The sequence below is a fragment of the Orbicella faveolata genome, unplaced genomic scaffold, assembly GCF_042242905.1.
Source record: "Orbicella faveolata isolate gen_17 unplaced genomic scaffold, um_ofav_v1 contig_48, whole genome shotgun sequence".
Taxonomy (NCBI): domain Eukaryota; kingdom Metazoa; phylum Cnidaria; class Anthozoa; order Scleractinia; family Merulinidae; genus Orbicella; species Orbicella faveolata.
The window spans coordinates 10,532,643-10,559,947 of record NW_028301578.1 but is presented as its reverse complement, the minus strand read 5'-3'; the positions used below and the strand labels follow the sequence as shown (position 1 = coordinate 10,559,947).

At 38.4% G+C, this 27,305-nt stretch overlaps 2 protein-coding genes and 2 long non-coding RNA genes across 4 annotated transcripts in view; 1 reads left to right on the top strand and 3 right to left on the bottom strand.

Moving 5' to 3' along the window:
- The window catches only part of LOC110063401 (uncharacterized), a 62,181-nt gene extending 57,894 nt beyond the window's left edge, over window positions 1-4,287 (bottom strand). The window contains exon 1 of the mRNA XM_089280635.1: window positions 4,224-4,287. The gene's annotated coding sequence lies outside the window, so the exon portion shown is untranslated. The remainder of the gene's footprint in view (window positions 1-4,223) is intronic.
- Window positions 4,288-17,438: 13,151 nt separating this feature from the next.
- On the bottom strand, window positions 17,439-18,078 carry LOC149096492 (uncharacterized). Its single transcript, XM_089280735.1, has one exon. It carries the CDS (start codon window positions 18,042-18,044, stop codon window positions 17,511-17,513), a length of 534 nt encoding a protein of 177 aa, XP_089136861.1. The 5' UTR covers window positions 18,045-18,078; the 3' UTR covers window positions 17,439-17,510.
- A 2,084-nt stretch (window positions 18,079-20,162) lies between these two features.
- On the bottom strand, window positions 20,163-24,843 carry LOC149096491 (uncharacterized). Its single transcript, XR_016204448.1, has 4 exons — window positions 24,713-24,843; window positions 21,991-24,077; window positions 21,347-21,550; window positions 20,163-21,022 (listed from the first exon to the last, which is right to left on the bottom strand). It is a non-coding gene; the product is annotated as an uncharacterized LOC149096491 (long non-coding RNA).
- A 349-nt stretch (window positions 24,844-25,192) lies between these two features.
- Window positions 25,193-26,871, top strand: LOC149096490 (uncharacterized). The gene is made up of 2 exons (XR_016204455.1): window positions 25,193-25,307; window positions 25,751-26,871. It is a non-coding gene; the product is annotated as an uncharacterized LOC149096490 (long non-coding RNA).
- Window positions 26,872-27,305: the final 434 nt, after the last annotated feature.

Sequence of the window (27,305 nt, the reverse complement as noted above, 5' to 3'; positions counted from 1 at the left end):
AATGCCCAAACTTGTGTAATTTCAAGGACCTATCCTTACTGTAATTATCATGTATCTATGGATGATCTCAAGGCTGATCTGACAGTTGATTTCAGTTTCATTTACTTCATCCAATCTCTTCTTCCACAAAAAAGAAGTGCTATGAACATAACAAACACGGATATAAGTTACAGAAGACAGTACGAAAGAAATTTCGGGAAAAACAAGCCAGAGGGTGCTTGTAGGTAATTTTCAAAATGAATCCCGGAGGGCACGTCTTCCCAGTTCATTTTCACTCCTAAAAGGTACCAAACCTAAAACAGCAATAGCCTCTTCCAGACGCGGTTTTTCGCGCTGCGCCCCTACTAACTGAATCCCTGGAGGAGGCTAAAACAGCACATAAAAACGGTACGATGAGAACCTTAATTACTTCTATTTGGGAGCGCCCCCGCCCTCCCCTCCTCAGTGGCCAAACTCATTCTTGTGGTCATCAATAAGACCTCAAGGTGACCTGATGCTAGAAAACACAGAAAGTTAATTAATGACAAACAAAATAGCAGAAGGAGCGATTGTTTAGGTTATATTCCTGCGCATAAGCTAAAGAGATCTGTCTAGTGCATTAAATGAATTACAGTAAATTGAGAAGAAGTTGCTTTCGTTAAGTAGAGGCTTCTGTTGAAGTAGTTCGATGTCCTGTACGCATATAGTGTGTATTAATCAAGCCATTGTATTCAAGCTTTACACGCTTGAAAATTATTTGCATCCCAACAATGAAGTATTTCTGCTAAGAAGTAATTATGATGCAACAGACCTCCTGTCGGTAAATTGCAGGTAAGGAAAATATAAATAACACTCAGAAGTTGGTTTCATTGCCCTAGCGAAACAGCCTGACGTTGTGCAGCAAACATGCCTTTATACTATTGAGAAAACAATGCCATGGGCCTACGGCTGTATTTCCACGATCGTTATGCAGTTGAGATGCAGCGTGAAGTAAAAGTAAAGACTAAGGTTTGATATTTGTAAAGAAATTGATTTCAAACATGACCGTTGTTAACTTAACTTAATTAACAGCCGAGGTTTTTTTAGGCTGATTACGTGCTCTGTCATCGTTATAAACTGAGTGATTTCAAAAAGAAGTCGTTTTCTTTTAGTATTTTCTCTGAGGCAGTGCACGCCATTGAATGCTAGGTTAGCAATTTTAGCGCTGAAAATCATGTGGTCCATTAAAAAGCAAATTAATTTTTCTATCGGCTCCTCTGTGATGAATAATACGATGGTGTATATCTAGGCTGTTGCCTTCCTGAGAGGCACAAGAATTTCGCTATTGAGAAGTGAATTTAAAGCAGGTTTGATTACGTCATTGTGCACCTGCAATAGCTTGCAACTGGAGCAGAGAATACCAGCTAAGAAATACATCTTTGTTGGGTTGCATAGATGTAAGTACTGCTAGCAATTTGGAATTTCTCTGTAGCATGACGAAAGAAACTAATCAGTTGTAAGCAAGTGCTAAAATGCGCAGACCGGAAATTGTTTGAGGGCTAGATACTAATATTGTACAATCATAATACATGCATGAACCCGTTTAAAAAGAATCCAGTATAGTACGTTGTGAAATTGTTATGACAACCTTTCCAACGACACTGGTTTGTAACTTGCAGTTGTTTCGTGATAATCACGTGAACAGGACCTGATTATTCAACGATTAAGCTAATGTTATATGCAAATTTAGCAAAAGCCTTAATGTGCTATCTCAGCGAAACGCAGGCATATGATTACAACATCCACAGCAAATCAAAATTCTCTTCTTTTAAAGTCACATATTCAGAATTAAACTAATTCAAAACGTAATCTACTCAATGGTTAATTGATATACTCCCAATTTTTGAAAACATAGTTTACAAACTCATCCTGATCGACAGCACTTTGACATGGATGAGAGCTTTCCTTTTGTATACTTATAAACAAAGAAATTATTCATGAATCCGCCGTAGGCTAGTGAACCAGTTTCGTCCTGTCCTTCAAGCTACCTGAAGCTTGGATAATATGAATTCTTTGGCCAAGTTTCTCGCATTAGTATTATCCCGTAGTGCCAGGCCAGATGGCGTCGATACTTCCAAAGGTTACGGCCCTTGTAGTATTCTTGTTTTTCTTTCAATTGATAATTTGCTGAACAGATTTGCTTGAGTGATTTGTTGCATCCCTAAGCATAATGTCTCTTGCAATGTTTTTAAACAATGAAAGCCCCATCTTGATGAATATGGTAAACAGAAGTTAAAAACGTTTAGCTGTAATATCTGCCCAATTTTAATTGACTGTTAGTATTTCATCTCTTGAAACATGTAGCTGTACGGGAATTAATAAAGAAAAGAGAAACCTAAACCAAAAACAAAATTAATTAGAAAGACTGGCAAGTTTTAGCTGTGGGTCATAAAAGCGGTTAAAAGGTGGCTTTAAAAAAATAGCCCTGGTGAGAACTGTAAGTTAGATGGAAACTGTAAAAATATAAGACACCGTATCAGTCACCGATTCATAAGATGTGCGAAAAATTGATCCTTTGTTTGAAGTGCAAGAAACACATGAAGGTTAGGCATGAAACCTTGCATTGGACAAACTCATAGATAAGATCTATTTCAGAAAATGAATGAAGTTCTTTATTAATACGTAAAAACGAACGTGAATGACACACACAACAAAAATCAGTCACGTCTCATTAGTGAAGCGAGTGCCGCGCAAAGCTTCGCGTATACGGATTGCCCAATTTCAATTATTATGTATTTATATGGATGATCTGAAAGCTGATCTGAAAGTGGAGTTTAGTTTCATTTACTTCGTCCAATCACTTCTTTCACAAGAAAGAAACGCTATCAACATAACAAACACGAATTAAGTTCTGCAATTAAGAAAGAAACTTCGAGAAAAACAAGCCATGGGGTGCTCGTAGGTAATTTTCAAAATGAATCCCTGGAGGGCACGTTTTCCCAGTTCATTTTTACTCCAAAACGGTACCAAATCTAAAACAGCACTAGCCTCTTACAGACGCCGTTTTTCGCTCTGTGCCCCAACTAACTGAACGCCTGGAAGAAGTTAAAACAGCACATTAAAAAGGCACGACGAGCGCCTTTATTACGTTTATTTAGGTGCTGAAGTTGACCCCGTTTCAGCAATGATGCTAGAAAACACAGAAAGCAAATTAATGATATTCCTGCGCATAAACTAACGGCATAGAGAACCGTCCAGTGCAATAAATTATTCACAGTAAATTGAGAAAACGTTGCTTTTGTTGTGTAAAAGCTTCTGTTGAAGTGATTCGATGTCCTCTACGCAGACAGTGTGTAAGCAGTACAGGCAAGAAAATTAGTCGCATCCCCAACAATGAAGTAATCATGATGAAACAGACCCGGACCTGCTGTCGGTAAATTGAAGGTAAGGAAAATATAAATACCACTCAGAAGCTGGTTTCATTACTCTAGCGAGACAGCCTGACTTTTTACAACAAATATGTCTTTACACGATTGTGAAAATAGCCTTGATAATCCCGTGGAGCTACAGGTCGACAACCATGTTTTATTTCCAAGATCGTTACGCAATTGAGATTCAGCGTGAGGTAAAAGTGGGGAATTAGGGAAGAAGTTTAATTTAGTGACATTTTCGAGGCTTGATATTTGTAAAGAAATTGATTTCACACATGACCGTTTGCAACTTGTTAAAAGTTCTCTTAATTAACATCAGAGGTTGTTTAGGCCGATTGCGTGCTCTGTCATCGTCATAAACTGAGTAATTTTTGAAAAAAGCATTTTTCTTTCATTATTTTCTCTGGGGCACTGCACGCCTTTGAATGCTTGGTTAGCCATTTTAGAACTGAAAATCATGTGGTCCATTATAAAGCAAAATGCATTTTCTGTCCTCTGTGATGAACAATGCGATGGTGCATATTCAAACTGTTGCCTTCCCTACAAGAATGTCGCTATTGAGAAGTGATTTTAAAACAGGTTTGGTTGCGTTATTGAGAACCTGCAATGGGTTGCAACTGGAGCGGAGAATACCAACTAAGAACAGATTTGTTAGGTTGCATAGATGCAAGTGCAGCTTGCAATTTGAAAAGTCTCTGTTGCACGACGAAAGATAATCAGTTGGAAGCAAGTACTAAAATGCGCAGAACGGAATTTGTTTTGAGAGCTAGATACTAACATGATACACAATACACACATGAAACCCGTTTAAAAAGAATCTAGTATCGTACTTACTGAAATTGCTATGAGAACTTTTCCAATAACACTGGTTTGCAACTTGAAGTTCTGTCGCGCTAATCACGTGAACAGCCCTGATTATTCGAAGATTTAAACTACTGTTATATGCAAATTTAACAAAAGCTTTAATGAGCTATCTCAGGGAAACGCAATATGATTACAACGCAATATGATTACAACATCCACACCAAATCAAGATTTTATCCTTTCAAAGGTACATATTTAGAATTGAACACATTTAAAACGTAATCTACTTAATGGTGTATTTATATACTCGCAAGTTTTGAAAACACAGTTTAAAAACCCATCGTTGACATGGATGCATGCTTCCCTTTTCATACTTATAAATAGTTGCTCTTAAGTGGGTTTTTTCCCTTTTCCAAACAAAGAAACTATTCATGAAACCGCCCCAGGCTAGGGTACCAGTTTCGACTTGTCCTTCAAGCTACCTGAAGCTTGGATAATATGGATTCTTTAGCCAAGTTTCTCGTTTTAGTATTATCCCGTAGTGCCAGGCAAGATGGCGTCGACGCTTGCGGAGACTGCGGTCCTTGCAGTATCCTTGTTTTTCTTTCAATTGATAATTTTCTGACCAGATTTGCTTGACTAATTCATTGCATCCTGAAGCATAATGTCTCTTGCAATGTTTTTAAATAACGAAAGCCCCATCTTGATGAAGATGGTATACAGTAGTTAAAAACGTCTAGCTGTAATATCATGTCCCATTGTAATTGCTTGTTAGTATTTGATCTCTTAGAACATGTGGCTGTACGGGGATTAATAAAGAAAAAAACAAACCTAGACCAACAACATAATTAAGATGATTTCCGCAGAACATTCGAGCAATAATGGCAAAAGTTAAGCTAGCAAAAAACCTCATGGCATAGTATTATTTTTAACACAGTTAAGAAGAACTTATCCAGACTTTAGCTCTCAAGCTGACCCCGCGAGAGAAAATTGAACTTGAAGTTATCCATATTTCATTTGAAACAGACGTTTACGTTTTGCTTTTAAAAACACAATAACACACGCTTTAAGCATTCTTACGATGTTTGACATTAAGTTTCTCGAGAACGCTTTCGAATTTAATTGCGGGGTCACTGAGAGAAATTAACTAAAGTAAGTTGTTTTAGATAGTATTCTAAAAGTCACCGTGCTATGAGTAGATTTTCAGTAAATGATTTTTGCACTTATTGCTCGAACTTTGAGCGGAATCCAAATAGGCAAGTTTTGGCTATGGGTTAGCAGAGCTGTCAAATAAGGTGGCTTAAAAAAAAAGCCCTGGAGAGAAATCTACTGTAAGTTAGATGGAAACTGTAGAAATATCAGCCGTATTAGTCACCGATTCATTTCACGTACGAGAAATTAATCCATTGTTTGATGTGCAAGAAACACACAGGTTAGGCATGAAACCTTGTATTGGACCAACACGTGGATAAAATCTATTTCAGCAAATGAATGAAGTACCTTACTACATGAAATTTTCGTGACACGTTAATTTCGCGATTTTGAGGTTCGCATATTTCACGACACCTTAATTTCGCGATTTTGCGAAAATTTTTCATTTTGACTCACTTTAAAGTGCACCTAACCCCCAAAATTGTTTTTCGCTAAAACGAATCTAGACTTGATTTGAAGCATTTGGGCGAAAAAATTTTTGAATTTGGTTGAATCCTCGATTTTCTATGCCTTTTCAAAGTCGCGCTTGAAGGTTTCACGACCGCGTTTTAGGGAGTCTGGGGCGGCGGTACCTGATGACGTCTACCCAGGAACCAAACACAATAGCGCCTCAGTCAACTCTCTGTATTTGCTCGAGAAAATGGAATACAAAACTAATCGTTCCGATGTATTTTGGGACTAAAGCGTCCAAGTTTTGTCTCAGAATCATTTCTTTTTCGTCACTGGAGTCAGAGTTAAGTTTCGATTCGGAAGACTCCGAAATAAACTTCGATCGAGCACGTTCGACAACTGTGAACTCACTGCTTAGAGCTTTGAGAGCAATTTACAATATTTCAAGCGACGAAGGGGAAGACTTCTTTGGGGACGAGCTGCTTGTATATTAGGAATGGAAAGCTAGATACGAAGAGGAGGGCAGGCAAACGAAACACAGGAAAGAAAACTCAAGGATTGCTTTGGATGGTAATTTCGTCAACTAAACATAAGAATCCCACGCGTGTTTATAGCCCGTTTACATTTGTCCTTAGCGAGAATGTATTTTGTCAAGGTGTGATTGTTCTGTTAAATCCAGTTTGTGTTTTACTTTCAGTTGAATGCTTCATGTTTATAAGAGCGACGTACGTGTTGCAGCTTTCGAGACTTGATGACCTCCAAAGCATTGGCTTCGATCGATTGAAAATCGTATTGTTTAGACCTGTATTTTTGAAGCTGCGGGAAGCAAGGCGGAAGGAAACATTTCATACAATTACCGATTTCACATTGTGACACGTTTTAAGTCGTAACTCCAAATAACCAATGTAAATTGTTCTCAAAGTTTGCAGTGAAATTCGTCGGATAAGCGAAAAGGATGTGTTCCCTAAGCGGTCCGCAGATAATGTTACGCGGTCATATTTTCGACGCTATTGCACAGAATCTTTGTCGCACTGCTGATTTCCAAACCTTCGAAAAACTCTGCGAGTCTAACAATTTTGTTATCATGTAATTCTAAAGGATTAATCTTCGATTTTCATCTAAATCGAAAGAGAAATAAGTGTTGGTTAGCGGCGTACAGTTGCGATCTATTTACATATCAGTAGAACGCTTCTTGATCATGATCGGATCACACGACTTTGCCGGTTATGTTATAAATATTGCGGGATTGGAAGATATAGGTTGTCGGTAGTATTTCTACAAATTGCTGGTTAGCTTTAAGCAGAAAATTTATGAAAATAGCGTTCGAAAGTCTGCGGAACAAGGTCCAGCGAGAGTTCTTCAATGGTTCTCACAGATTCAGTTCGCTTGTTTCGGTTCGACAAAATCAACCATCGTTTAAGTCTTAATTGCACCATTAGGCGATCATCGTCAGTAAATTGTACAGTATATCTTTTTTTGGATCTGGGATATTGCTGCAGCAGTCGATAGCACTGCTGGAAGGCATTTCTGTGCACTTTTCGAATGTGTATTGCACCGTCCTAAAGGAAATGAGAGGACGTGAGATATCTAACCTTCCTGGGTAGACGTCACAAGAGCCGCTGGACCCATTCTCCTCAAACTCGGTCGTGAAACAAAACGGCGGTGTTTTGGAGCTATTTTCGAGATTTCGTCGGGGCACAGAAAATCGAGGATTTAACAGAATCCAAAAATTTTTTCGCAGAACTATTTCAAATAACAAGTAGATTCGTTTTAGCGAAAAAAATTTTGGGGGTTAGGTGCACTTTAATTTCGCATTTTTGAGTGAGACACGCTTTATTTCTTTGTCAATGTTATTTAGCATGTCCCAGAATTTGATCAAACAACTTAATCAACAATGTCCAAATAAACAGAAACGCAACTGATTATGTAAACGGTAACAAGAAAGATGTTCTCATAGTGTCTGCAATGCACGGTTTGTAGTTCATGCTTGAATTCAAGTCACGTTTTTAGTGGTCAATTGACCTCATTATCCATATACATTAAATATTCCTTTCTGCAGACTCCAAAGAGAAAATGTTGCCGTTTAGTTTCACGACTGATGCTATTTAATTGTTTGCGTAAATGTCTTGATACGGATCAACAGGCAGTAGCACTTCTTTTCCAGAGGCGACAATAAGAATGGAGGCATCTACTAAGAACGTTGAAGCAATTGAAAGGTTTGAGCAACTAGTGGAACAGCACAACGAGGAGCCAGTTTGAGGACTGTACAAAAGAAGTGCTACCTGGAGTGGGGACGGAAAGCAGTAGTGATGAAGAGGACCAGAATATTACCACAGAATAGTTCAAAATGATTGTTATAAGCGTGTGTAATGGTAATAAAGTCGCTTTTTTAATAACAGTGGAATCCCGTTAATGCGGACACCAAAGGGAGATGATAAAGTGTCCGCATTATCCGGGTGTCCGTATTAAGCGGGCTAATTTAAGAGAAAATATATGAGCTTTTTAGTTGTCGGGACAAAGAAAACTGTCCGTTAGAAGCAGGTGTCCGTATTAAGCGGGTGTCCGTAGAGCGGGGTTTCACTGTAATGTGAGTTACTTAATTTTCGCGTCATGTTAATTTCGCGACATTAAATTTTCGCCTGACTTAAATTTCGCGATGTTTTTTTAAATCGCGAAATTCGCGAAATTAACGTGTCGCGAAAATTTCATGTAATAAGGTACTTAATACGTAACAGCGGACGTGAATGACACACGCAGCTATTAACAGTCACGTCTCATTAGTGGAGCGAGTTTTGCGTATACTGATGGTCCAGTTTTAATTATCATGTATTTATGGATGATCTGAAAACTAATCTGAAAGTAGATTTCAGTTTCATTTACTTCGACCAATCACTTCTTCCACAAAAAAGAAACATTATGAACATAACAAAACGGAAAAAAGTTATAGAATTAAGAAAGAAACTTGGAGAAAAACAAGCCAGGGGGTGCTCGTAGGTAATATCCGAAATGAAGTCCTGGAGGGCACGTTTTCCCAGTTCATTTTCCAAATCTAAGGTTCCAAATCTAAAAGATTCTTCCAGACGCTGTTTTCCGCGCTGTGCCCCAACTAACTGAACCCCTGGAAGAGGCTAAAAGAGCACTTTAAAAAGGTGCGAGAAGCGCCTTTATTACTTTTATTTGGGAGCTCGCTTTCCCACGGTCCCCCCACCCCCTTATCAGTGGTCAAAATCATACTAGTGGTCATCAATATTACCTCAAGTTGACCCTGTCTCGGCAACGATTGTTTAGATTATCGCCCGCAGAAACTAATGGTAAAGAGAAACGTCCAGTGCATTAAATGATTCACAGTAGATTGGTAAGAAGTCCCTTTTTTTTGAGTAAAAGCTTCTTTTAAAGTAGTTCGATGTCCTCTAAGCAGGCAGTGTGTTTTAATAACGCCATTGCAAGCCATTGTATTAAGCTGTACTTGAATGAAAATTAGTGGCATCTCTTAGAATGAAGTAATTATCCTGAAACAGACCCGGACCTGCTCTCGGTAAATTAAAGGTCAGGAAAATATAAATATCACTTTGAAGCTGGTTCCATTACCATAACGAGACAGCCTGACGTTTTACAGCAACTATGTCTTCCTACGATTGTGAAAATAGCTTTGATAATCCCTTAGAACTACGGCTAGATAAACATGCTATATTTCCACGATCGTTATGCAGTTAAGATGCAACTTGATGTAACATTTAAGCGATATTTTCAAGGTTTGACATTTTTAGGAAAAATTTTTTCACACATTACCGTTTTTAACGTGTTAAAAGTTTTCTTAATTAGCACCAGAGGCTTAGGGCGATTGCGTGCTCTGTCATCGTTATAAACGGAGTAATTTCAAAAATGTCGTGCACGCCATTGAATGCTTGGTTAACAATTTTAGCGCTGAAAATCATGTTATCCATTATAAAGCAAACTGCATTTTTCTGTCCTTTGTGATGAACAATACGATGGTGCATGTCTAATCCGTTGCCTTCCCTAAAGGCACAAGAATTTCGCTATTGAGAAGTGATTTTAAAACAGGTTTGAATGCGCTATTGCGGACCTGCACTGGGTTGCAACTGGAGCAGAGAATACCAACTAAGTGAGACAGCTTTGTTGGGTTGCGTAGACCCAAGTGCAGCTCGCTATTTGGAATTTCTCTGTTGCATGACGAAAGATAATCAGTTGTAAGCAAGTGCTAAAATGCGCAGACCAGAAATTGTTTTGAGAGATAGATACTAAAATGGTACATAATACACCCGTTTAAAAAGAATCTAGTATCGTACTTACTGAAATTGCTATGACAACTTTTCCGATGACACTGGTTCGTAACTTGCCGTTGTTTTGCGCTAATCACGTGAACAGCACCTGATTATTCGACGATTTAAGCTAATGTTATGCGCAAAGTTAAAAAAAAAAGCCTCAATGTGCTATCTCAGCGAAACGCAGTTATATGGTTACAACATCCACACCAAATCAAAATTCTATCCTTTTAAGAGCACATATTTAGAATCGAACACATTTAAAACGTAATCTATTTAATGGTATATTTATATACTCGCAATTTTTGAAACAGTTTACAAACCCATCCTGATGGAAAGCACTTTGACATGGATGATAGCTTTCCCTTTGCATAATTATAAATAGTTGCTTTTAAGTGAGTTTTTTCCCTTTTACAAGCAAAGAAACTACTCATGACACCGCCTCGGGCTAGGGTACCAGTTTCATCCTGCCGTTAATAAAATGTAATGTTCCAGTCGGCTGTTATTTAAGAAAAAATAGAGGAGTATTAGGAATAATATTGCAGCCATTATTATATAACTGAAAAAAAAAATGACTTTATTGTTATTGGCTGAGAGCAGGCCACTTTACGTTTCGTCTTACCTTGCTCTGCACTGTAAATTAACGTGCGCGCATTCGCAACTTTCTGATGTTTGAAATTTCGTTTAAATTGTACTTGCCCAAACACCTGACAGTGTTCAATTTGGAGATAATTTCCAAAGATTAGTCCCTGTGTAAATCCTTAATTGCAGTCGTATTCATACTATTAACTATACGAACTTTTCTTCCAGGTAATTTGTTAAAAGCAGTGTCACATCATACTATGAACAACATTGTGTTGTGTTCTTGGGACACTTTACTTTCACTGTGCCTCTCTCCACTCATGTGTACAAATGGGTACCGGCTAACGCAAAGCTGGGGGTAACCCTGCAACGGACTGGCGTTCCATTCAGGGGGGAGTAGAAATACACCTATTTACTTCACGCTACAGAAACCGGGATAAACTCCGGCCTGATGGGCCATTTGGCTCGTATGCAGACGTAAACTTACTGAACATCGGTACAGACAGATTCCTTAACAATCGCCAGGTTACCCACATGAAGATGACTTTACCTAGCATAGAGGTATTAGTCTACGTCCTAAGATGTTGGTTTTGGCTGCTTCGGACGCGAGCGTGCATGGATAGTGACTGTTCGCGTGAGGTCATAAACATTTTGAACAGGAGGTGTGGCCATCTTGGAAGAGCATCATTTTGAAGATGGCGGCCACAGAACGGTAAGAGATTAATTCTTCCAGGCTTATTCTGTCTGCATACCGCGAGTCACTGAAAAGTAACACATAGAGGAGATATGCGGAGAAGATATCTGTTATTTGAATAGATCCGTTCATTATTCCGGAATGCCTTATATATCGTGTGATCTTGTCTTACCTCGTGCTTGAAACTAGTTTCTATAGAAAGGAACACTTCAAAATGTTTTGAAGCTTATTTGCGTACAATCACGTGGAGTCGGGGTTTATACGAGTGTTCATGGACAAATCATTAGAGAAAAATAGGTCGTTATTGCAGGGGAAAGGCATCCTCAACGGGTAAATGGTCCTAACCTGATGCCTTGAAATCAAGCCAGTGGGTCTTAATTTAATTTAATTAATTATGCATCCATTTTGTGATTTATCTATCTCGAGCACAAGAAACATCAATTTAGAGCCAGACTTGTTTGAAAACAAGTATCTTCAACTATCTTGCACAGACCTTCTCAAAGAACATTACATAGTTGAGGAAAAGTTGTCTGATGATGAAATCAAGGTAATTGAAAGAGAAACTTTTTTTAGACAAAGAGCTGGGAGTATAGGAGCTTCCAAATGCCCTTCCAACCAGTCACATAGATCTGTCCCAGCCCTCCCAGGCTCTGATCAAAACCATATGCCCTCCCAATATGTTTCAGTTTAGCACAACAGCCACCAAACATGACTGCAAACATGAATAATCAACTATTGTGGACTATGAGAAAGTCATGTAAACTTCGTTGTTACCAGATGTGGCCATTCTTGCATGCCGCTCCTGATTTTCTTAGCAAGTGTGACTGTTGTGGACAGGGTTGTGGAGAAGTGAAATGCCCATATTGCATCGATGGCATTGATTTTGACAGCTATGTGCAAAAGAAATCCTTTTGTTTGGAGAAAAATGGTTTCGTGTTCAGTTTAAAAAGAGATCATGATTATTATTTTCAGGCCCAACAAAAACTCCACACCACTGGCAGAGACTACTTAAATTTTGTTTAGGTTGCTCTGAAGGTCAAATTAATTTATACGAAAGCCTTTGCCATGATGTCATCCATATTTATGTTGTAGAGCAAGCAAGAGGTCCGGCTTGCAGAGAAAGTTAGGAAATTCAATGTTGTCTCTGTTTAGCAACAACAAAATGGATCAGATGGTGGGGTATTTGTCATAACTTATGCTTCAAGCCTTACATTTCTGAATGACTCTAATATTGCACCCAAAAAAGTAGTGCGCCCTGATCTACTAAAATGTTTAAAGTCTGGTAAAATGGAATAATTCCGGCTGTTCTTATCCCGTATTCACCTGGGGACGCCCAGAAACACCAAACAAACGATGTCGTGTTTGTTCTTCAATAACATTGTGGCGCGAACGAACGTAGCACTTGCTCAACTTCCACTATTTTGCTCACACAGAGTAATTTATCAAGGATATATAAAACCAAAAAGAGGCCTTGAAATTTGCTGACGTTTAAATAATGGGAGTAACTTATGTTGGCAAGATGTGGGTTTCGAAAAACCGAAACATTTCTTGGAAATGACAAACTTTGGCGAAGGTCAAGTAATTTATGCTGCTTACCGGAAGTTGTTTCAGGATGAGTGACGGAGAGTTTGAAGCATTCAAAGTCTTTGCTCACCAGTTGCTCATGGGTTCCCTCTGCTCTTAGATAATTCCTCCCAGAATCAATTCAAATCTGCAGCAGCAAGGATATCCAGGACAGCTTAAACGCACTGTTTAGCTTTTCTCAGATAACAACGCTTACTGGGGCTTTACGGTACATTCCACGGTGCTAGTACGCAGTGAGTACGTGACGGACTGGGCAGATGCGTCTAATCTGTAGAAGATGATGGAGCTTTCTCAAGAGCCCGACTTGACATCGCTTTTTTTTTCAATTATGTGATACTCAGCTATCAATTTGCTTTCCTTTGAAGCTTCGTCCAGTACATAAAAGCCCAGCTTTGCATTCAACATCATTGATTGGAATGGGAAAAGAGACGGCAGTATTAGTTCACCGTCAACTTGTACAGCTGTAGGGCGAGAAAGGAAGAGAAAAGAGTTGAATTGCATTGACAACGCTGGGGTAGGGGTGAAAAAGAAATTCCTGATATAAATTGTCTTTTTACAAACCAAATCTGTGACAACACAGTTGGTATACATTGCTATTTAATTAGCAGGAAAGCAAGATGGATATTTTTTTTTGTAGCCAATATCTTTAACCCACAATGTAATGTATACTTTTTAAAAACGCTAGTGCTACCTACGCTTTATCACGTAGTCTTGTGGATCGTTTTATACGGTTTACTACTACCTCATTCAGTTAACGAGCCCTGACTTTTAGCTCAAATAAGTGAACAAGAAATAATTCGAAAACATATCCTGTAAGATGTTGGATGTTGCAACAAGGTGGCCATAGGTAATTCAGAAAATGTTGTGTGCAACAGTGGTGCAATTGTTGCGGGCTTCACATTTGTTTCCTTTCTTCTAGTCCAGTTCTGGCCCTTTCTTTGTCACGAAACGTCGGGAGGAGAACCGAGAGAAAGGGACCCTCTCTCCCGACGTTGCGTGACATAGAGAGATAGAACTGGACATCTTTGCTTCTGGCTAGACATTGAGGGTGTGACCGTTAACACTATTATTCGAAAAGTATTTGCTGGACGTCTTTCATTGAAGAAAACTTTTAAAACAAGGGCTGGCGTGCTGCTTTCTGTCTAGTCAGACTGGTTTTCAAGTACACGCGAGTCATTGACCGGAATATGGACTGTTATCACTGGGGAGAGTTTATGGTTCTCTGTTCATCAAACACTTCGTTACTGGCCTGAGCCCAAAGGGAAGAACTGTTGTGAATCTTCTAGTAAATTCATGGACTTGAATGAATTTTTTCCCATTTGCCCTGCGGGAGGTTTCCACAGATCATTGAGTGACATGAATCAACTTTTGGACCTGTACCTAATCACGCAGGAGCCGGTCAAGGTCTCCTGATCTAATCAATGAGATTGTCTTTTCCACGAAGTTTTCGGTTTTCCGAAACGCACACATTTGCCAGAAATATTCTGCACTTATGTCTTAATACAAGAAAATCTGAAGGACTTTAGTGGCTTTTGATATCCTCTTTACACTGTATGAGTGGTATGACCGAAACTGCGTTCGTTTAGGACACAAGTTCCACCATTCCGAAGAACGAACTCGCGCGGCGTCGTTTTCTCGGCGTGTCTCTAACTCCTCCAGTTCATTCTGCTTCTTCTTTGATTATTGCGATGTTTGTTTGGTTACCCATACAACCAGGGAGGAATGAATGCCTTCCCATAAAGCGTTGCGACCGAAACTAATATATCTTAAGTAATTATGTAAGCGTGTGTTGAATGAAAAAAAAAAAACAAAAAAAAAAACAAAAACGAAAAAAAACTATATATCTTCTTTTGGTGTCCTCATTATTCGGCGAAGAGACTCGTGGCATCAAGATCATTGCGTCCCCTTCGTGTCTGGGAATGATTAGCTCTTTTGTACGGCATAATTTTCTTATTTAGCGGCATGTGTGTCGGTGAATGGTCAATGTACAAATGCTTTGTGTAATTTGCCTTTATTATGTGTCCGCTGCGTTTTGAAAGTACACTTTTTTTTCGTCTTCTTGGTGTAAGATTATTGACTTCGTTTGTCGCGAAGAGCATGTGAGCTTAATCGTTTAGTGGACAAAATAGCTGATAGAAGGGTTTCGCTGGTTCCTTGTGTCGGCGTACGCGTACGTAGAAGATTTGTGTGGCATCGTAAACAGGTCTAAATAACCCAGTTTTATCTGATTTCTGTACTCACGAGCTGCTAGCCAAAACTGTGGTACTTAGCCGATGGATGCATGTTTGGTGGTTGGTAAGTTGACGTGAGAAGTTCGTAAGTTGACGGCAAGAATTGGCTTTCTTTGTTCTCTTCACCCCATAGAGAACCTAATATATAGATTTAGGCCAGCCTAAAAGCGGAGCTCCTCAGTTATTTTTCGGAATGTTGTTACTAATGAAAATAATCCAACATGTATGAGGTAAATTGCGAATGATTTAATAGTTTCAGTCGGAACTAGTATTACATCAGCAGATCGAGGTGTAAGATGGTGTGATTATGAAATATAGAGCCATGATTTCAAGAATTTCTGGGAAGTCACCAAAAATCTTGATCACATAACAGAACTGTCTTCTGTGCTTTTTGGTGGCATTTCTTGTTCTTTCCTACCTTATTCAGAAAGACAAGGCATTGTTATTAATCATTATATTCTTCATTAGTTAACATGGGGACTCCCACACAAAAGAAGTTTACACATTTTTTTGTTGTGGGGACTGATTGAAATGCAGTGGTTACAATATACTCAGTCCCTGTATCTCTACCAAATGTAATCTCACAAAAATACCAAAACAGTATACATATGTTAAAAGTTGGAAAGTTTTGTTGTCTAACTTGTCCCCAAAGATACTTTTAGCCATCTTCACTATTGTATGGAGTCTCCTCCTGCTGGAAGGGTTTGCAATAAGGCTATCTCTAAAACGGGGAACGGGGAATCGAGGAATCGAGGAATGGGGAACCGAGGAACGGGGAACGGGGAACGAGGAACGTGGAATCTCTAAAAGGGGGAATCTCTAAAAGAGGGAATCTCTAAAATGGGGAATCTCTAAAAGAGGGAATCTCTAAAAGAGGGAATCTCTAAAAGGGGGAATCTCTAAAAGGGGGAATCTCTAAAAGGGGAAATCTCTAAAAGGGGGAATCTTTAAAAGGGGGAATCTCTAAAAGGGGGAATCTCTAAATGGAGGAATCTCTAAAAGGGGGAATCTCTAAAAGGGGGAATCTCTAAAAGGGGGAATCTCTAAAAGGGGGAATCTCTAAAAGAGGGAATCTCTAAAAGGGGGAATCTCTAAAAGGGGGAATCTTTAAAAGGGGGAATCTCTAAAAGGGGGAATCTCTAAAAGGAGGAATCTCTAAAAGGGGGAATCTCTAAAAGGGGGAATCTCTAAAAGGGGGAATCTCTAAAAGGGGGAATCTCTAAAAGGGGGAATCTCTAAAAGAGGGAATCTCTAAAAGGGGGAATCTCTAAAAGGGGGAATCTCTAAAAGGGGAATCTCTAAAAGGGGGAATCTCTAAAAGAGGGAATCTCTAAAAGGGGGAATCTCTAAAAGGGGGAATCTCTAAAAGGGGGAATCTTTAAAAGGGGGAATCTCTAAAAGGGGGAATCTCTAAAAGGAGGAATCTCTAAAAGGGGGAATCTCTAAAAGGGGGAATCTCTAAAAGGGGGAATCTCTAAAAGGGGAATCTCTAAAAGGGGGAATCTCTAAAAGAGGGAATCTCTAAAAGGGGGAATCTCTAAAAGGGGGAATCTCTAAAAGGGGGAATCTCTAAAAGGGGGAATCTCTAAAAGAGGGAATCTCTAAAAGAGGGAATCTCTAAAAGGGGGAATCTCTAAATGGGGGAATCTCTAAAAGGGGGAATCTCTAAAAGGGGGAATCTCTAAAAGGGGGAATCTCTAAAAGAGGGAATCTCTAAAAGAGGGAATCTCTAAAAGGGGGAATCTCTAAAAAGGGGAATCTCTAAAAGAGGGAATCTCTAAAAGGGGGAATCTCTAAAAGGGGAAATCTCTAAAAGGGGGAATCTCTAAAAGGGGGAATCTCTAAAAGGGGTATCTCTAAAAGGGGCAATCTCTAAAAGTGGCAATCTGTAAATTTTTTACACTCCTCACTCCTGATATTACTCTCGTGCTTTTTTTTCCTGTAGGCAAAATGATGATTTAATTTATTCTAAACCACAAAAGCAAATAACAAATTTTCATAACAGTATATTCTTAGTGTTTTCTTAGTGTTTTCCCAGCTCCTACAAATCGATGGCGACTGAACAATATCTGCCTTTATCGTAAATTAAACCAGAGAGCAGGATTTCGTCAAGCACTCCAAAACAACAGAACAAAACTAACAAACCTGGCAACGATATGTGCCTATGTTCTAAGCCCTGAAGGCTCTATGTATATTCTTAGTTCAGGAGTGACGTACAGATCTCGTTTGGATATCTAGCGATCGGCTTTCGCCAAAATCAGTGAGCTCACATATCACAGGCTCGTGTTTCCACGCGTAAGCTATCTTATTTCGATCCGTCTCCGCACGATAGTGGTGATTGCTAACCAACACATTTTAAGTCCCTGTGCGCTATTCTATTTTTGTGCAAGTAGAGCAGTCCTCCTGCAACATCAGCGGCAATCTTATCCATAAATGTGCCCTCTATTCCATTGCAGTCTTGACTGTCGATAAGGTACATTAATTCGTTTAACGAGCTCAGCTTTCCTTCACCGCCGAAAACTTCAATATCGAAATACACGTACTCTAGCATAATTGCCATGGGGTCCGGGCAAATAGCTTTGAACTGGACGATGTCTTCGTGGCGTAGCTGTGACAACAACGTGGCCTCTTTGGCAAAAGCTTCAACAAAGCCCGCAGAGGACGAGAGCAGTTTCTTCACTACGACGTCTACTGATTCGCGAGCGTTCTGGGAATATTTAGTTCTTAATACGGCACCAAATGAACCTTGTTCGATAACATCTTGTGTGCCGAGGTCATCCCACTTAAAATGTGGAAGACCTTGGAACTTAGCGACCTTTTTCTTTCGAAAAGTAACTGGCAGTGGAACTTTAAATTCCTCTCCACCTGACGGCATTGCGCAAAGAGCGGTCTGGATTAGCAAGGAATCACTGATTATACTGAGCAAATTTCCGCCAAAATCTCTGACTACAACAAATGAATTTCTCTAGGAAGTATTGTGAAAAACTGGCATGAAACTCTCCTTACCACCGATGCGACGCCTTGAATCAAACTTCCCGCGAGCAGTTGGCGATTCATGCATTCATATGGTTTCCCAGGTCGCTCGCCATTCAATTTTTTTGTAACTAGAAAATTATTGTAATGGAGTTTGAAATTTCGTCAATGGAAGATAATCTATATGTCTGTAAACTGACGCTGGAATAAACTTCAGCACATATCGGCAAAATTTTCAACACGTTAAACAACCTAGGGCTGTCAACAATTGAAATTGAACGCCTCACCAGGTATGTTTTAGCACAGTGAACGGTGACAACCGATCTTGTCGCGACATCTTAGCGAAAGTGGTCGCAAAGAACAAGTCCGGATAAAATGTAGGTTAAAATTTGTTCGTCAGCGAATAACAATCCCGTATTGTCGTTTTTCTTTCATCGACCAACGTGTGGAACAAAGTGGCATATACATATAAACCTGCGATATATATTCTGACAGATATAACCTGACAGAGATATTCCCTGAGATCAGTTTTTTAACTTGACCTTTGCGCGTTCCTGTGACATTTTTTTGTAAAATGGCTAGATTGCGGAATGTCAGAGGCAGTAATAACTACTAATAATAAACTTTACCTGGTTTTTAAAAACATTTACTAAAAGGTATTTTATCCTGCGAACAGGCGTTCTAGCGAGAGCGTGTGGAACGGACGAAAAGAAATATTTGCGAGCGAAGGGAAGCCGAGCCGAGCGTTGCAATTTCGTTTCGCAAATTTCCCACTTGAGAGCATGTTCGCAGGCCATAAGCATTGAAGATTCCAACTTTTAAAGATTCTCAGTTGTAATGATCCCCTCTTTTAAAGATTACCGCTATTAATGATTCCTGCTTTTAATGATTCCCGCTTATAAAAATTCCCACTTTTAAGGATTCCCGCTTTTTAAGACTCCCCATTTAAATGATTCCCACTTTTAAAGATTTCCGCTTTTAAAGATTCCCCGTTTAAAAGATTCCCGCTTTTAAAGAGTCCCTCTTTTAGAGATTCCTCCTTTAAGAGATTCCCCCTTTTAGAGATTCCCCTTTTTAGGGATTCCCCGTTTTAGAGATTCCCCCTATTAGAGATGCCCCCTTTTAGAGATTCCCCCTTTTTAGAGATTCCCCCTTTTAGAGATTCCCCTTTTTAGAGATTCCCCCTTTTAGAGATCCCCGCTTTTAGAGATTCCCCTTTTTAGGGATTCCCCCTATTAGAGATTCCCCCTTTTAGAAATTCCCCCTTTTAGAGATTCCCTCTTTTAGAGATTCCCCCTTTTTAGAGATTCCCCCTTTTAGAGATTCCCCCTTTTAGAGATTCCCCTTTTTAGAGATTCCCCCTTTTAGAGATCCCCGCTTTTAGAGATTCCCCCTTTTAGAGATTCCCCTTTTTAGGGATTCCCCCTTTTAGAGATTCCCCCTATTAGAGATTCCCCCTTTTAGAGATTCCCTCTTTTTAGAGATTCCCCCTTTTTAGAGATTCCCCCTTTTAGAGATTCCCCCTTTTAGAGATTCCCCCTTTTAGAGATTCCCCCTTTTAGAGATTCCCCTTTTTAGAGATTCCCCCTTTTAGAGATCCCCCTTTTAGAGATTCCCCTTTTTAGAGATTCCCCCTTTTAGAGATTCCCCCTTTTAGAGATTCCCCCTTTTAGAGATTCCCCCTTTTAGAGATTCCCCTTTTTAGAGATTCCCCCTTTTAGAGATCCCCCTTTTAGAGATTCCCCTTTTTAGAGATTCCCCCTTTTAGAGATTCCCCCTTTTAGAGATTCCCCCTTTTGGAGATTCCCCCTTTTAGAGATTCCCCCTTTTAGAGATTCCCCCTTTTAGAGATTCCCCCTTTTGGAGATTCCCCCTTTTGGAGATTCCTCCTTTTAGATTCCCCTTTTTAGAGATTCCCCCTTTTAGAGATTCCCCGTTCCCCGTTTTGCAATAAGCAAAATCACCCTCGCATGAATGGTAATTACGATATTTTTTTTTTTGCTGATAATGAATACTTGCATAGGCTTCTAATAATAATTTTATTATTCAATGTCAATGTGATTTGTTCTTTTTCTCGACTGGCATTGTGGACTGCAAGAGCTGTTGTTGGGTTTCATTAATTAATTCTGCTATGATTAAATTATACCAAGAATTATCAGTAAGCTAAGAGGAAGTTATATTATGTACATGTATTTTGTCTGCACTACACAACCAAATGCACTCCAAGGTTATCAGGCATAAGTACATTTGTCAGAAGAGCCCAGCATATCCAAGATATGTGTTGATTGACACATCACTTAAGATAATTTACAGCAAAATGGATAAAAAACAGATCAATATCCTACATGTACCAAAGCCAGACATGGGGTTACAAGGCAATCATTTAAACAACAGATTGAAATTAGAGAACACTATTTCTACAAAAGAATGGAACAAATTAACCTTATCGGACATTGCGAATGGCAAGGCTGTCTGTAGAATGTCACAAATTTCTCAACCCTTTCTTTCTACAAAAATGCTAATCGTGCAACTTTGCTAAAGACCCAGTTCTCCATTTCGTGTTAGCAAAATATCAATTTATGCCATGTCCAATGCAGATTATCACAAAATTGATTTAAAAGCTCAATAAATATCATTTTAAGGCCAAAAAGCCAATTATTTAAATAAACCATGAGTAAATTATCTCTAAGAAAAACTGATTAATTTAACAGGCACTTAAAAATAATTAGTTAATATGTGTTTCTTAATAATGTAATGCAGTTTATCTGTCACAATGTTGCAGCTATGATATTACTACAAACAGGATGGGTTGCAGAACTGAACCTCCAAGTCAGTTTATTCAATGAACTTGGTGCAGAATTGATAATCCCATGAAGTTGTCTGTAATTACAGAGAAACCAAACAAAGCATTACAATTATAAGTAATGAATAACTGAACTCTTTTACATGCATGAACAGTGTATGTTCCATTAATATTGGGGACCTCTCAGAAGCTGCATCCATGATAAATTAATATGTTCCCAGATGCCTTTGTTTATAGAACTTTTCACAAATTAATATATCTGTCATAACAGTGATCTCTGTGTTCTACAACAATTAGTACACAAGAAAAATACACTCAGTAAGATATTGTTTACAATAAAAATCAATGTCTATGAACAATCATAAGGACCTTAAATTTATAGTTCCTCAGAAATATCTCACCAGGCCATGCTTGCTTTGAAAATCTTTCATGTTTTAATACAGGCTGCCCATCTGTAAACTGTTCATATATTGACTGACAGGAACAGGCATGTAATTCCTTTCTTTGATATACAGTGTACTTCATTGTTAGTTGTTTACTGAGTGTTAGTGGTGAATCAAATGCTAGGGGTTGGTACTCCAACTTTCACAGTGGCAGGCTCTGCCCTGAGATACAAAGCAAACTTACATAACTGTTATGAAATTCGCGACTTGCTTTCAAGAGCAAATACAATTTGCTTCAAACAAGAAACTGGAACATTGCAAGTTACAACAATGTGCACAGTCCCAATCACAGGGTCATCCAGGCTGTTTGGTTGTACAGATAACTGTACAACTGTATATGAGTTCAGCTTCCAGAAGAAAATCAGAGTTTGTCAGGATAAATACTGATGTTCTTGCTTACTCAATGAATGAATGTGCAGTTCCAGAAGATATTCACACCCAACACCCATTCATGGCCAGTCTTTAAAAATTCCAAATTAAAGTATCAGGAATCAAGAGTTCTAATAGAGAAAAAAACCCCATGTGGGGTATGAATCTTTTCTTGAAGAAAACAATGTTTGAGAAATCATTAATTACAAAATAATGTTTAAGAAACATCTTACCTTTCAGAGAATTTTGTAATCTGCACTGTCTGGCCAGTTCATATATTTGACAAGTTGACACTGGGCATGTTTGTAAATTTGTGCACTTCAACATCACATTACTATGTAGTAGCACTGGTCAACTAAAAACAGCATAATTTGGTTAATTTATATACACTGTACATTATTAGGTTGAAATATTGGTGTAGGTTGTTGCACATCAACAGATACAGAAACTATTTGCACCTGAATCATAATCATAACAGCCCTCCACCTCAGAACCATCACAGATATGATATGATATTTTTAAACTCTCTGAAATTTCAGATTATTCAAGATTAACATATGCGCATACATCATCTGGGGCAACCCTAAAACACTGAATTTGGAAAACGAAATCTGGAATCCAGAATCTGGAATCCAGAACCGAAAACCAGAATCTGGAATCCAGATATTATGAATGATGATAGAAATAATTCACTTCAGCAATGTCTAATAAATAAATATGAGCAAAAATTATTTTGTTATTTATTTTCTTGGCTTTACTTCAGCCACAGACTGTAATTGCTAAAAAATTATTGACTAGTTCTGAACAAACCCTTAGCTATATATCTGGCCCGGTTGTTCAAAAGCTGCATAAAGCTAACCATTGGGTACATCACTATCCAGTCAGGGTTACTGATTTTTTGGGTGGATAGAGTTACTCATAGCCTGCGAGCAGGCTCTAGTATCTGTCTCTAGTGTCTGAGCAGGCTAAATAGGTGTCTAGTGTTTTTCTGCATTGGCATGTCACCAAGAGCCTTCATGCGGCTTTGCCACTCACGCCCCCCACCCAAACATGAGAGCCTGCTCATAGGCTAAGTTACCAATCTTTTGTTCAAGCTGGCCCTGGTGAGAGCCCGGTTCTTGTCTAGATCAAATTGCTCTGAGAAGACTCAGGTGAGCAGCACATTAACAACAAGCTATTATAGGCTATTGCAGTGAGTTTCTGGCAGTCTTTTAGCATCTTTTAACAACATGTGGTCTGATCTGTTAGTAAGTGAGAAGCAGATGGAAGTAAGTGTGTAACATTTCTACAAATTGTTTTAATATGATGGCCGCCAAGAATATGAAATGCTGATTTGTCACAGTATCAGTGTGGAAATTGTGTTAATCTGGAATTGGTCTTGTATCTATTGGAAAAATCAAATTTCATATTTAGACCAGATGGGTTAGCCTTTGGACTTTGAAAGTGGGGGGCGTGACCGTCAATGTACAGGGGGCTGCCACTGACAGATATCCCCTTGTGAGAAAACTTTAAGAATTCCTAGGAATTCCTAGGAAAAAATTCCTAGGAATTCCTAGGAATCTAAGGTGTGAATTTTCACGGTAATTCGGACTCAGAATTCCTAGGAATTCCAAGTTTACATAGAGCTGACTTGGAATTCGTAGGAATTCCTAGGAATTCCAACTGAAATATACTCACCTTGAAAATTCCTTAAAATTCCCAAAAATTCCTAGGAATTTCTGAGAATAACTTGGAATTTGTAGGATTTTTTCAGAATAGGTTGGAATTTTTTGGAAAATCTGAGAAAAACTGGGAATTTTGTATCATTTGTAGGCCAGACAAAGTTTTGATGATTAATGCCCGGCATTAAAATAACAAATAAAGTCACTGATATCACATCAAACAGGTTTTAAATTAATGGTTTATTACATTGGCTTTCATGAATTTAAACATAAGAATAATTATCCTGTTTCTTTTTCATTACATCAAGAATCAAAAGTAAAACTGAAAACAGATATGAAGGTCAAACTTTTACATGTTTGATAAAAAGAGAACTTTTTCAGATAATTTACTTACTTTTTTGGTTTACAAATCCAACAATTTTCCATACACAAGATTTTAGCTTCAATTATTGTTATGTGGAACAAATCTGGATTTTCAAGATTGTAAGGAATCAATCATAAGAACAAAACTGAAACATTCCTTAAAATTTAAAAAGGCTGAGTTGGACAAACTTAGCTGCTGTTCAGTTATTTCTGTTGATTCTGCAGCCTCTTTTGTGGCCCTCTAATTAGGGTGTCAACAGCTAGCCTCTTGAATCTTCATCTTTGTTGTATGACACCTAAAACAAAATTAAAAAAATACACACAGGTGCTTGTATACTATTGATAAATATGTTACATAAATCTTGAGCTTACAGTAGATTAAATCAAGGTTTTCCTTCTATAATTGTATCAACAACTCTCGAATTGGAGGATATATATCACGGTTTTAATAGCCAAATTTAGACATTAGAAATATTAAAAGACACTTAAAACATTAAAAGAACATTTAAATAATAGAGCACACACAAAAGAATATACGGATGGACAAAAATTGAAGATCAACACGGATTGCCATAGAGTCTGGCTGAAACACAGAGGAGACATATCAAACTCATGCACACTGTTGCTGCCTCGTTGGAGTTTTTGTCAAGAACTTTGACTGGGATCAGAGGGAACTGCTATATTTGTTTCGTTTGAACAAGTGTGGCGAGAGAAACGACTTGTTATTCGCAAATCAAATTGTTTAGGCATGCACTCTGGGCAACGGTAACCTAAATTGTTTCAACTTTGCTTTAGCCAGAATTCGTTTCATGCCATGACTGAGTGACCCACTCGTGTATGAATCGTGATGATAAAGTTCATTCAAAAGCTTTTGTCGCAGTACAAGAATTTACTTAGTATAATATATGGTTACTTGAATTCGATTACTCACCAAATATTTTTGTGCCCTTTGAATTTTTCCCCGTTGAAACATCCACAGTAAGATTTTCTTTTAGTTCCAAATCTTCGCCAAGAATAACTTGTTTCTCGTTAATGACACTCACGCTGTTTTCTTCTGGTCACAGGACCGCAGCAAAAACCATTTTGATATAATTTTGGAAGTGAAATTTACTAAAACGCACGAGCGATCAACCGTTAACGCTGAATTCAAAGATGGGCGCCAAAAGAGAATGAATAACGCGATCTTTGTCACGTTCAGTCACGAGGACAGTCACATGAAAATTCGCGTGCTGTGATTGGTTCAGTTGATCAGTTGAGGAGAGAATGGAAACTGGAGAAGAAGGAGAGAGAGACTGGCAACGAGGTTGCCAAACCAGTCGCTTTCGATGGCAAGTCTGTTTCCCTTTCCACGCTGTTTTGGTGGTCTTTTGAAAGATGGGTCTTGCTTCAAAAGGAAAATACTACACAAACTTTTTACGAAGAAATCAAGGAGGAAAATGGAACGTACTTTAACTGGTTGATCTGTTCCCGACGGTTGTCAAGATAACAAAGGATCGTGAGGCACTTAAATCAAGTTCACTGCAAAGGTAAGCAATCCAATTTTAAAGGGATTTTCTGTTACGATAAGCTATAATTGTAAATAAATCAAACGAAGCAATGCATCGTGTGCTCTTTAAAAACCACAAAAGCCGAAATTCACCTAAAAGGTTTCAGATCGACCTGAGGAAACGAGATAAATTCCGCGAAATAAGCTTAAGCTTGTTAAGTCCACCAAGTCTATTTTGAGAGCCCACGTGTTTCAACACCCAGTCAGCACAATGCAGCAACTATAAATTTGCAATGTTTGTCATTTTTTCCTTTGAATTGTTTATAAGGATTAACATGATATGAGATCTATAGTCTTTTCAATACATCAAGATGTAGGTTTTTTTTATTTGCATTGTCATTTATTTATGTCAGTTATTTATTTGTTTCCCATTGACTCATAATCTTTTTGATTCTTTTGATTTTGTTGTGTCATGAATTAAAGTGACAGTGAGGACAAGGAAATACAAGAAACATATTGATGATCCCACTATACCCATACCAAAATCTACAAGATTCGACCACATAAATCGCTTATAGCAGTCTTCACAGGCCAGTTGACGTCATCTCCCTGTCTGGCATCCCTTTTTCCTGGAGATCATTTCCAGCACCATGAACAGAACACCTCAGAGTTTTCGGCTCACCTGAGTGAGATGGCTGTTGGCAAAAATGTTGTGGATGACATTGATGGATTATGGAGTGAACCTTTATGCAAGAATTGAAGCTTCACAGAAGCATTTGAGGAAATTGAGTTGCCTATACCTGAAAAGACTTCAGAAATACCAATTGATGTAATACACAACAACTCTGATTAGTCCACAGACAGTGATTCAGATAATGATGTTGAAGTTTCAGTTCTGACTCCTCTGAAGAAATTGAGAACTCTGACACTGATGGCCATTCACTGGACTCCCCTGATGAAAGTGAAACTAATGGTTCCCAAGAAAAAAACATTTTCTGCCAAAGAATATGCCTGTATGGCTATTGTGGCCTTAATGTCAAGACATTGTATGACAATGAGAGGCCGCTAGAGATATCCTTGTTTTAATGAAACTACCAGTAATTTGTCCAGAGAATGTCACAGAACAGTTTTGTACAGCAAGTGTGTGGAAACTGTGAGCTTTTCATTTATGACATCTGTGAGAGATGTCTTCCTCTTTTTCCTAAAGTCATAAAGGATCAAGTCAAAAATTGTTCAACAGTGGGCTGTGATGGGTATGTGTGAATCTACAATTATATTAAATATATACATGCATATATATACTTTTGGTTTTATTGAAATTGTAAATAATATATATTCATTTATGCTGCCAGAATTTTTTGCTTAATCTATTTATCAAATCTAAGAGCATCCATTTTTCTATCAGTTAAACTCTGGGTGTTTGATTTAAGGGTCCATACGGGCACATATACACTAACAAATCATGTTGGATGCAAAAAGCAATGTTATCAGTGCTATAGTTTTATGTTGAGTTGTCAGACTTTAACTGGAATTAATGTACATTTGTTTGGAAATAATTATCTTGGAGCTTGACAACAATAAAAAGGTATGGAACTCCAGAGAAATGATCATGTTGATTTTTACTAATTTACAGAAACTGATTCATGCACTGAGTTCATCTTTAATTTTGACATTTTGGGGAATTTATAGAAATTTCCAACAATATTTCATGTGTTTTAGCTATTCCCAAAAATTCCTAGATATTCCAAACACATTTTTTTAAACAATCTGGGAAATAATAGGAGTTCCTAGGAATTCCAAATAATTCCCAGTCATACTTTTCACTATTCCCATATATTCCCAGAAATTCCAAGGTCTTGGATTAAGCATAATTTGCATGGCTTGGAATAACTTGGAATTCCTAGGAATTCCCAATAATTCCCAGTCATACTTCCACTATTCCCAAATATTCCCAGAAATTCCAAGGTCTTGGATAAAGCATAATTTGCATGTCTTGGAATAACTTGGAATTCCTAGGAATTCCCAGACTACTGGGAAT